The sequence below is a fragment of the Thunnus maccoyii genome, chromosome 4, assembly GCF_910596095.1.
Source record: "Thunnus maccoyii chromosome 4, fThuMac1.1, whole genome shotgun sequence".
In the NCBI taxonomy this organism is placed as follows: domain Eukaryota; kingdom Metazoa; phylum Chordata; class Actinopteri; order Scombriformes; family Scombridae; genus Thunnus; species Thunnus maccoyii.
This window is the reverse complement of record NC_056536.1, coordinates 12406469-12417939: the sequence shown is the minus strand read 5'-3', so window position 1 is coordinate 12417939 and position 11471 is coordinate 12406469. Positions and strand designations below refer to the sequence as shown.

General features: G+C 41.2%; 3 protein-coding genes across 3 annotated transcripts; 2 read left to right on the top strand and 1 right to left on the bottom strand.

The window, feature by feature from the left end:
• The first annotated feature begins 1270 nt into the window (after positions 1-1270).
• On the top strand, positions 1271-2670 carry LOC121896177 (transcription factor HES-5-like). Its single transcript, XM_042409903.1, has 2 exons — positions 1271-1486; positions 1599-2670. The coding sequence occupies exons 1-2, from the start codon at positions 1424-1426 to the stop codon at positions 2040-2042; spliced, it is 507 nt and encodes a 168-aa protein (XP_042265837.1). The 5' UTR covers positions 1271-1423; the 3' UTR covers positions 2043-2670.
• A 3078-nt stretch (positions 2671-5748) lies between these two features.
• her12 (hairy-related 12) lies at positions 5749-7535 on the top strand. Its single transcript, XM_042409902.1, has 2 exons — positions 5749-6519; positions 6632-7535. Exons 1-2 carry the CDS (start codon positions 6451-6453, stop codon positions 7046-7048), a joined length of 486 nt encoding a protein of 161 aa, XP_042265836.1. The 5' UTR covers positions 5749-6450; the 3' UTR covers positions 7049-7535.
• Positions 7536-8884: 1349 nt separating this feature from the next.
• LOC121896294 (transcription factor HES-5-like) lies at positions 8885-9462 on the bottom strand. Its single transcript, XM_042410089.1, has 2 exons — positions 9394-9462; positions 8885-9304 (listed from the first exon to the last, which is right to left on the bottom strand). The coding sequence occupies exons 1-2, from the start codon at positions 9460-9462 to the stop codon at positions 8885-8887; spliced, it is 489 nt and encodes a 162-aa protein (XP_042266023.1).
• Positions 9463-11471: the final 2009 nt, after the last annotated feature.

Genomic DNA, 11471 nt, shown 5'->3' with positions numbered 1-11471 from the left:
TTCCACACAGGCAGGAAGGGAGCGTGTGACTGAGACGTGGCCAGCGGCAGGCAGGTCAGCCAGCTGTGTGTGTGTGTGTGGGGGAGAGAGAGAAAGTGAATGAGAGTGTGTCTGTCTGTGGCTGATGTGTGAGCATGTGCTGGGAGTGTGGAGACTGTTGAGATGTTTACACTTGAAGCACTTTTCTTCTCTAACAATTCAAATCATGTTCATCTACCATCAAATTAAAGATGACAGACTGAACTTCAAAAGCGTGGCTACTGAGCCGTTTCCACAGCAAAATGTCCAGTGTTAATGAGCACTGATTTTTTAATGACACTTATCTGGAGTTGCCAAGTGTTGAATGGAGAGTTTATGTCGATTCAGTGAGCTGATGTGGTTTAAAACTATCTGAAAATATCCAAGTAACTCTGGTGAATTTGTGCTTTTGTAAATGGTACAGTGATCATTTTAAAGCACTGAAACTTGTTTTCAAATCCTACATGTTTCTCTATAAGATTGAATATTAGTATCTGAAATATTAGCTGTTAAGTTAGGGAAAACAAAATGAGTTATAAATTAATAATATAATTATGAACCAGAATTATCCTTCTCTGAGATATTTTTTTCTGAAAAGTTGCTGCCTACTCTAAACAAGAAGAGCTCAGAGAAAACTAATACATAAATCTCTCATGTGAAAGAATCAATGTTGCTCTAACTTTGGCAGATCTCACGTAGGACCCCTCTTTGGTTACTGCTTATAAGATTCTGATTAAGAAAGGATGTTTTATTAACAGGCTGATTTGGTTTGTGTGTGTGCATTCTCTTTGCTTTATCAAGTAGATTTAATCCAAAAACTTAAAGAGAAGCTCTTTTGCTATCCATCTCTGAGACGTCTCAACTGTTGCACAGCTCCATGAAGGAAGTCTGCCGTGTCAAACCGGTGGAAGCGGCTGCATGTTGGTCTTTTCTAATGGCTGGCCCTCTGTAACACCCACGTGTGCCTGGTGGCAGAGGCACTTTGTGCTCAATTACGTCGCGGTGGAGATGACATGAGAGAGCGGCATGCTTCCCTCTGGGGTCACCACTTTCCCATATCAACACAAGCACTGGGTCACTCTCCCAGCTACACCCCCTCCTCCCTCCCCCGCCACCCCACCCCGGGCTCTTTCTCTCGCAGTCTATTCCTCCACCTGCTCCCCGGAGACACACTCATTGTCCCCACGGCTATAAACACTTCATTGAGCATGTGGCAGCCCTGCGTTCCTCAAAGCCCTTCCCAGCGCTCTCATTGGCCGGGGGACTGTGAGAAACTCCAACAAGCCCAAGACCCACACATTCATATGGAGATTTGGGTGTATAAATACAGGGCAGAGGCAGAGGAGAAGGCAGCTCAGATTCAACTGGCTCTTCGAACCGAGCAGAACAACTCTGACTCACAGCTATGGCACCCACTGTTTTTGGACAAGCAAACTTCTCTAAGGAACACCTGACTCCAGCTCATAAGGTAAGAACTATTTCTATGAATTCACTTAACTCCCTTTTTGAATTGTGTTCATATAATTTGAAAAAAATCCAATATTCAAGTGGACTAAATGTTTTTTCCCTCTCATTTTCAGCTGAGAAAGCCAATGGTGGAGAAACTGCGCAGAGATCGCATCAACACCAGCATCGAGCAGCTGAAATCCCTGCTGAGTCCTGAGTTCCTCAGGCAGCAGCCCGACTCCAAGCAAGAGAAGGCTGACATCTTGGAGATGGCTGTGTCCTATCTGAGGGGCTGGCAGCAGCAGAAGCAGCAGCAGCAGGCAAGCATGACCTCTGGCCTGATGTCGGCCGGCGACGGCTACTCCTGCTGCGTGCAGGAGGCCGTCAGCTTCCTGTCCCACTGTGAGGTCCAGACTCAGGCCCACAGGCGGCTGCTCAGCCACTTCCAGGGCCTGCAGGCGTCCAGCAGGACCAGCCACAGTCCCTGCACCCTCTCCCCTCCGGGCTCACCGCTCCATCAGGTCAGCTCCAGCAAAGGTGTGAGCCAGGCCGGCTGTGCTCTGTGGAGACCCTGGTAGGACGGAAGCAGCGTCACCTCCACACACAGAGAAAGAGAACCACGTCTGTGAACGTCATGGACAGCAAGTTAAAGACTCACTGAAGTCTGTTTCCTTTTGCTTTGGCAGGAGATTCAATATTGTTTTACTAGTTTATTGTGATGAAACAGGCACAATGTGCTGGTATTCCTTTGGAAGGACTGAAATGTTCAGGTTTTACTGAATATGTACACCATGTATACACATGGTATACTTTATATTTTAAAGTGTTCACTCTGTGATTGTGTTTATTGTTCCTCTGGGAAAAAAGATCCTAAAATGTTGTTTGTTTTGCAAACGTTTCTGAATCTTGTTGTAAGACCCACATTGGGTTGAAACTTTTAAGTGTCTGAGACACTGTTTGATTTATGTGTTTAAACTTCTGTCTATCTTTGATACTGAGTATCACTGACTGATACAATTCATCAGCTTGGTGTTGATGAATCAACAACATCCCATAAATGGATCCTATGGATCCACTTTTACTGTAAATCTTCTTATGATTATACTCTATTATGACTATTTGTGACCATTATTTGGCCTATGTGTGAAGGAATATTATTATTGTTGATAATTGTTCAAATAGATGTTTTTTCATCTTCAAATTAATACCTTTTATAAAGGGATTTTGTATTGAAAACATCAATCTTTACTAAAAGAGTCTGTTGAATTGCTTCCATGAGAAGTTTGTCTTTGAACATTGAAAAAATAAATGAAAAACTTCAGATGAAGTTTTGCAAACATAAACAATTGTGGTGTTTTTACTTTTTCTCAGAAATCTGCAGAATGCTGAGTGTTGAGGACAAAGTATATAGAAAATCTTACATAAAAACAGTAGTTTGTGTGTTAGTAGTGATTGAATGAATGAATTCTGGGAGGGAGCAGCTAGTGTTTTGGTTAAGATGTTGAAGAAGTAAATGTAGCAGCTCTCTTTAGGATTACACACTTTTATTCAGCCACACCTGTTTATCAGCTCTGAGGTGAATGTGCTTTGCTCAAGAGAGCGAGGGCAGTTGTGTTTTGAGGGAGAGCACAAAGGTTTGAATCCTGCCGCAGTCTGTGTAGGAGATGCTAAAAATGGCCTTGTTTGTCATGTAATCATAGATTACTTTAACTCTGCATGTTCACCTTGTTCACATTCAACTGCTTCAGTGTGCTAATATTTTTGAAAAACAGTGGAGCCTTAACAGAGGCTATATGTAAAACATTTAGTGTATGTTCACCTTTCAATTATTATTGCAGACTCAATCTACAAGATTCAAAATTGTTTACAATTCTCTAATACAATTGTGAAAAGAAAAACAAAATATTATTTATTCTGGTGCCAAAGTGCAGCCAACATAATAATATCTACACGGGATACATTTCCATTATGAGTTGAACAGTGGTGCCACACATTTAAAGTGCTTACATTTAAAATTATAATTTGTACTGTAAGTAATGGATGTAAATGTGTAATACATCTTAATGGCCTGATTTTACTTCAACAAATCAGTTGAAAACACCTGCATGTGCAAAAACACAAGTGATGCTATTCAGGTACATTTTTGATATGACTGCAGCTGGCTGTGCATCTGTCTTTTGCTGTATCATATTTTTTCCTCCAGTGATCCAATATTTCCCACAGGGATCATTCAAGTTTCATCTGGTCTTGCTGGTGCACAGGTGTTTAAAAAAAAAGAAGGAAAAAACTGGTATGGCGACACCCCTGCACATCACCACGTCCCACCTCTGTTGTGGTGGCCGTGGCATGCTGTCTAGTGCTTGAATTATGTCTCAAGTGCCACAAAAGTCTTTCACAACTATTTGTGTGTGCAGAAGTTGTGGAGAATGTGGCATGCCTGGGACTTTCTCAGGGTCTAGTTGGCCAGGCCAGATGGTCTGGCTGAAGCTGCCTCCCCTCCCCCTTCAACAAGAGATCAAACACCGTAGCTAATGTGATGTGTAACAAGACACACTTCTATTGTCCCCGTCTAGGGGCCAGTGAATAGGCACAGAGTGTGGGAAACGGGAGATACCACACTCACAGAGAGATGGCTGACGGGAAGCCCCTCTGCAATGGCCGAGACTTTATGGCAGGAATTCAGAGCTCTCTTCTGGTGGGAGGGGAACTCGTCTTCACACACACTTGTAGACAAAGACCCCCAGCAGCCGTGTAGTGCACACTAACTTTCAGACGAGGCACAAATTCACACAAACATGTCGACAATGAAATCAGTGGAGAGGACAGATAATAAAGCCAGAAATGAGCGGACAGATCGGCAATTGACAAGAGAGAAGAGAGATGTTTGCCTATAGATGACCCCAATGTGCAAATGAAGAGCAAGAAAACTAAGATTGTTGTTTATAATCCAAACTTCCATCTTACCTTGATGGAACTTTAAAGCACCAAAAATATCAACAGGTCACCAACCTGCTCAGATGGGCAAAGGAGGGAATTAACTATGTTTATCTAATCAAAATTGTATTATTTATTATTATTATTATATTTTGGAAGACTTTATACTTGATTACCTGATTAAGACTGCTGGAAATGTTGCCAGTGTGTTGATACTCTCTGAATTAAAGTATCATTTTTAAAAGGAGGAGTATGTTTCCGTTGTTGAATTACTTCTTTGACTCATTTAAAACTTTGAGTACTTCTTTCACCATTATGAACTGCTGAAACCTGAAATTAAAAGAGCCAACACAGACCAAAGGCAGACGGACTGCTCTGTGCCAGGCAGTGAAGCCAGTTGACTTGATTTTTCCCAGATGGACGAGGACACAGAGTTTCTGTTTGTCCTGCAACAAAAGATCAATTAACATTCCCAGTGGAGCATTGAGGAGCAGCATGGCTTTTGTAGCTCATTTACCCTGATGTTGGGGACTGGTGGGAAACTGGGGAGACGGGACTACTCACACTGCACCCACAAGGCCGGCTTCACATCTGGGGCCAGCCAGTGATGGAGGCCCTCGGAGGCACACTGCCAGCGTGCTCATAATACCATTAACTTGACACTAATTTGAGACAGTTCATTTACAACAGAGCCTGCAGACATCAGGGAAGAAAGACAAGAGTTTATGATTAAAGGCTGCATGCTTACAGCTTTCAGCAGAACTCTGCGACTATTATGTGACTAAAAACAACATAACTGAAATATGCAGTTCAGTTTCTGGAAGAAAAAAAAATTCCCACGAAACATAAAAACAAAATGAAGTTTGGCCTCAAATATCTGCAATATGAAGTGAGAGTTGCTTGCTTGCTTGCATGCTATAAGTTGTTTCATGTAATAATAACTAAATAAAAAGATGAAATTATAATTTTGCACACTAAATCACTAAATGGTGCACTGATGAGTGTTATAGGTGACTGTTATAAACCTCTGATTAGGACAGTTTGGGATAAATTATATGAATATCATATATAATCCTGACTTGTTTTCAGGCACAGACACTATAGTTCTCATCATGTAAAGCTTCATCATTAACATCAGTTGTTCACATCATGATTATTAAACAGATGAAAACAGTTACATGTGATATGTCATATTTGTTCTCGTCTGTGTTTGATCTGAATAAGTGGAACAACAAACTAAATCAAAAACTCATGCTGTGCACACGAGGTCATTTGCTGCTCGTTAACTGCGTCTCCGCACCGCACGCGGTCTCGTGGCTCGCGCCGCGCAGAGGACGTGCGCCACTTTCACACCTGAGACGCGAGTCAGCAGCAGCCTTTGATCAGCAGCGTCTCTCTTCAGATTACCACACTGGGTTTTTTCACACATTATTGCGGCGGAAAACCCTGAAGGGAAAGAAAAACCGTGATTCAGAACATAGTAAGAAAAGCAACAGGTGGGAAAAATGTTTCACCTGCAGCCAGTTGACTTTTAAACTCTTTAAAGTTGATTTTTATGTGTCCAAATGTTCCAGTTTGTGCACCAAAATGCTTTTTGGAGGAAAGGTGTCTTTCTTTGAAGAGACGAGTATTCAGTTTATATTGTTTTATTGCAGTGAAGCATTTGGTCTTTAATTGCAGTTACACCCCTCCTCCTCCTCCTTTGAAGATGCTCTTTTGTGTTTATCACTTCCCCTTATTTTACATCCAAAAATTAAATTTTGACCTTCAGTCTGTGATAAAATCTCAGATGACTGCTTGATAAAGTGTTAATTACCTGTTGCTTATCTTGGGAAACATGCCAAGCACAGATACATGCCCTCTGAGTTATTGACATGTCATCTATTGTTGTGCTGGGAGTCCCACTGGTCAGAGTGTGGGAACCCCAGCCCAGCCTCAGCCACATGGCTTTGTTATGCTAATCTCACACTATAAAATGAGGAGCAGCTCCTCCAGAGACATCAGAGCTAACACTGCTGTCCAGAAGAAGCTGCTCACTTCACCTGCAAAGACATGGCTCCCTGCTCCACCAACTACTCCTCTATTCACCACATCAGGATTTCTGAGAGAGACAACATCAAAGTGAGTATTGAAGTAGATTTTAATGTTTTTTTCCCACCAGTTTTACAGTATAAATGTCTAATTATTGTTGACTTTGAATCAAAAACTTACTTTCTTATCTCCTCTTCCTCAGTTAAGAAAACCTATTGTGGAGAAAATGCGCAGAGATCGCATCAACAGCTGCATCGAGCAGCTCAAGATCATTCTGGAGAAAGAGTTTCACAAGCAAGAGCCCAACTCCAAGCTGGAGAAAGCCGACATCCTGGAGATGACTGTAAGCTTCCTAAGGCAGCAGCTGCAACCGGGCCTCTGCCAGAGCGACTACAGCCAAGGCTACTCTCACTGCTGGAGGGACTCTCTGCACTTCCTGTCTGCCGGCTCCAACACGGAGGCCTCTGTCACTCCTCTGCAGGGCCTCCAGCAGCAGGAGCAGCAGCTCCTCCAGGCCCAGAGAGCCAGCAGCTCCTCCCCAGACTGCTCCACCCTCAGGCCCACCACGCTGCAGGACGGCAGCAGCAGCAGCAGAGGTCCCGTATGGAGGCCTTGGTAGAGACTCTGACACACAGACACTGTGAGACCTGAGGGGAGCTGCACTCTCCCTCACTATATGTAGGAAATATGCATTTCCAGCCTGCTCATTCATGGCGGGTTTCCTTATTGTCTCATCACATTGATGGACAAGTAGTAAAAGCGAAGGCTCTCACTTATTTTGAAGATTGTCCTGCTTTGACTTTAATTCACTGATCTGATGTTTTGATGCTTTTTCTTTGTGTCTAAAGCTGGTTTTAAGTGATGATGGTTTTGTCAAATCTTGTGAAAGGATTGTTTACTCCAGTGGAGTTTATCTTTGAACTGCTCGATGTAACAGTATATATCTGCCATACTGTGTTATACTGACAGCTGCTGTTGAGAATATTTCTCTTCTGTTTTGAATTATCTATGCCAAACATTTAATGTTATGGATCAGGATGATGATGATGATGATGATGATGATGATGATGATGATGTGTGTATGTGTGTGTGTGTGTGTGTGTGTGTGTGTGTGTGTGTGTGTGTGTGTGTGTGTGTGCATGCAAGTGAATTTACATGTTAACATTTTGTAAAAGGATGTTGATATTGCTGGTTTGCTATCACATTTAGGCTCTTAAAACTCATTTCTTTGTATGACAATTAACAATAAAAAGATACAATCGTTAAAAAATGGTTGAGTCCATATTTTCATGATTTATGAGACAGAAAACTCAAAAAACTTCTCCTTAAAGTGAAGATTTTCCTTTTAAATAAAGGAAATGTGTGTCTTTAGTGCCAGTTTTCATCACAAACGTCTGTTTAAAGCTTGTCTTTATTTTGAAGAAGGTCACGTGACATGTGGTTCAGGAAGTGACAGCACATCAGGAAGTGTTTGTACATACAGTGCATAATACTAGAGGTAAAAGTAATGTTCACACTTGCAAATAAAAACAATCATCTGCTTTGATTTAAACCTGATGTATTAGGATACAGGCCAATGTGTATTTAAATTATATTACTTCAGAGCTCAAAAACAACAACATTAAGACACAAGCAAGTGTTGAGTATCTTTTTTTTTCACTAAATTCATAGAAAAAAGGTATCCATTGGAATTTATGGATCTGCACATGACAATATGAATTTTATCTCCATTTCACAAACAACACTCAGATGGTCCTTAATTGTTGGAAAAAGCATCAAATCCAACCTTGTTTAAGACTAAATCAAACCACCAAATCACGTGAAAACACACACACACTGAAGTCATGTTTATTGAATACACTGTATTCAAAATTAATAGATTCACACAAAATTTAAATAGAAGTAAAAATGTATTTAATTGAAATAAAAAGTTAAGTTACAGTAAACACTTAACATATTGTTCACCATAAAATCTTATTTCCAATTTGCAGCTTTTTTTAAATAATACATTATAATGAACAGCACACACAAATGACTTCTTGCTGTTAGCGGCTGTCTCTTCCCTTTATTAAAGGAAAATAAGTCACAATAGACATGTTCAGTTAGCCATGCTAGTTTCAAACATAATTGACAAACTTCAAACTTCTCAGCAATTTTAACTTCACACGATGAAAACATTTTCGGTTACATAGAGTAACAAAACACTGATAATAACATCACTGTGATATATGTTCCCTGGAAGGAGAAGTTTTGCATGAGTGGTGAACGATCTCCATTGTGAACTTGTTATTACAGTGAGGCAACAGAATACCTATTACACATCTTCTCATCAATATGATGAAACAAAACACTCAGTAACACCATGAATGAGCAGGCTGGAAATGCATATTTCCTACATATAGTGAGGGAGAGTGCAGCTCCCCTCAGGTCTCACAGTGTCTGTGTGTCAGAGTCTCTACCAAGGCCTCCATACGGGACCTCTGCTGCTGCTGCTGCTGCTGTCCTGCAGCGTGGTGGGCCTGAGGGTGGAGCAGACTGGGGAGGAGCTGCTGGCTCTCTGGGCCTGGAGGAGCTGCTGCTCGTGCTGCTGGAGGCCCTGCAGAGGAGTGACAGAGGCCTCCGTGTTGGAGCTGGCAGACAGGAAGTGCAGAGAGTCCCTCCAGCAGTGAGAGTAGCCTTGGCTGTAGTCGCTCTGGCAGAGGCCCGGCTGCAGCTGCTGCCTTAGGAAGCTCACAGTCATCTCCAGGATGTCGGCTTTCTCCAGCTTGGAGTTGGGCTCTTGCTTGTGAAACTCTTTCTCCAGAATGATCTTGAGCTGCTCGATGCAGCTGTTGATGCGATCTCTGCGCATTTTCTCCACAACAGGTTTTCTTAACTGGGGAAGAGGATATAAGAAAGTAAGTTCATGATTCAAATCAATAATACAAATGCTATCTGACTGTTAAAATCCCTTCTGGTACTCACTTTGATGTTGTCTCTCACAGAGATCCTGATGTGGTGACCAGAAGAGTCTTTGGTGGAGCAGGGAGCCATGTCTGTGCAGGTGAAGTGAGCGGCTTCGTCTGGATGACGGTGTTTGCTCTGATCTCTCTGGAAGAGTCTCTGCTCATTTTATAGTGAGATATTAGCATAACAAGGTCTTGTGACTTGGCAGGGCTGGGATTCATAACAATGAGAAACACATCAATAACTCAGAGGTGGAGCTGACACAGGCTGGCCAGTAGAGATAAAACCAGTCCTGAGATATATATCAGACTGAGAATGATACGCTGTCAGTCTCTTATCAGGGGGCTGCGCTTATCTCACCCTCCAGTTACACAGGGGAACACGGACTGCAGCTCCTGATGACGACCCAGGGAATAATTAAAGACAGGAGTTAATGCAAAGGTGGCATCCAGAGAAAATTTATTAAAAATGAGCATGTTTTTGAGATTTAATTAGATGTGTAAATTCATAAAAACTTCTGGGATTAATCCACATTTTGGGAACAAAGACATTTCTTCAACTTTACATTGCAATTGTTTGGACATTTCAGATTTTTGCTTTGCAGTTTTTCTCCCTTCAAGTTCTTTGAACATCTTCTAGTGTCACTGTTACAAATTAATTGTAATATTTAACTGTTACAAACAAATTGTCCTAATGAGATGACACCTTTTAGAACATTTTACACAAACTAATAATGATGTGAGGACTTTAATAAAAATGCAGTATTGCAATATTGCTCGACTGTGCTTTCAAATGAGACCACTAGAATATGTTGACTCCTGCTGGTACCATATTTCTGGATTGTGGGACATCTTGGGTGTCCCATTGTAGTATTTTGTAAATCTTGAGACCAGGCTTTTGATTTTCAGAGGATACATCCATTTTAAATACCGTGTGATGATGAATATTCATTTTCCAAAAATGAAATGGACCAAACAGCTTGTGGAATAAAACTTTTTGCACTTTACTGTGTGTTCTTTAGGTGCTGACAATAAAACTCCTGCTTGTTCACCCATGGCACACTTCGATTGTTGATGGAGGGTATTAAGCTGTGAGTGGACAGACAGACTGTGGGAAAGCCAGGCTCGGACTCTACTCACACATCTACTGGTCAATAGGGCTGACCTCCCAGCCACAAAAGGCCTTTTCATCTCTTTTCTCAAACAACAGCTAACAGCAGCACTGTGACTGTGTGTGTGTGTGTGACTGTGTGTGACTGTGTGTTTGTGTGTGTGTGTGTGTGGTTTCACACAGACACAAGACAGGTCAATTGTGCATTTATTTAATATGCAACAAGATTTTACCCCAATGTTTTGCAATTCTGAAACTTTTTTTTGGTAACCAGCTCCCACTTGTTGATGAATCCCTGAAAATATGATCATACCACTTGTTTTGTTGTCAACTTTTTTTTATTGTTTAACAAGGATAACAAACAACATATACAAACAATTACACAACAATTAACCCCCACCCCTGGCAGCAACCCAACCCACATTACAGTTGGCTTTAGTACATCAAAATGGAGAAGAAATTAAAGGAGATAGACTATAGTATTTAGTATTATTTAATTAATGGTAATTATCAGTGTGACAGTCCCTCATGCAGCTGGCAGGGGGCGCTATAAAGGATAAAAGCACAATACCTGTTGATTCTCTTCAAAAGCAAACTCACACATACATTTATTTTGTGTCCATTAGTCGACTGCCCGCTTGGTTTTCTTCTTCTTCTTCTTCTTCCATGGGATATAACTATATATAACTGAAATTTATGTTGATAATCTTCCATTGACTCCTTTATTTAAATCGGCTGGTCTGTTATAGCGTAGTGTTATATCAAAGGATCTGAGATAGATAGATAGATAGATAGATAGATAGATAGATAGATAGATAGATAGATAGATAGATAGATAGATACAATGGCATATAATTCAACTATTAATTAATTATAAAGCTAAAAGCTTAAAAGGACAACATGGGATAGATAGCTGATCTTCAAGTCAGGCAAGTTAAACATATGCAATAACAAAACACACACAAACAAACTTGAGTTATACAAAC

Coding starts and splice junctions, on each gene's coding strand:
- her12 (XM_042409902.1), top strand. CDS start 6,451: ATGGCTCCCTGCTCCACCAACTACTCCTCTATTCACCACATCAGGATT. Junction 6,520..6,631: donor CTGAGAGAGACAACATCAAA/GTGAGTATTGAA, acceptor CCTCTTCCTCAG/TTAAGAAAACCTATTGTGGA.
- LOC121896177 (XM_042409903.1), top strand. CDS start 1,424: ATGGCACCCACTGTTTTTGGACAAGCAAACTTCTCTAAGGAACACCTG. Junction 1,487..1,598: donor ACCTGACTCCAGCTCATAAG/GTAAGAACTATT, acceptor TCTCATTTTCAG/CTGAGAAAGCCAATGGTGGA.
- LOC121896294 (XM_042410089.1), bottom strand. CDS start 9,462: ATGGCTCCCTGCTCCACCAAAGACTCTTCTGGTCACCACATCAGGATC. Junction 9,305..9,393: donor CTGTGAGAGACAACATCAAA/GTGAGTACCAGA, acceptor CCTCTTCCCCAG/TTAAGAAAACCTGTTGTGGA.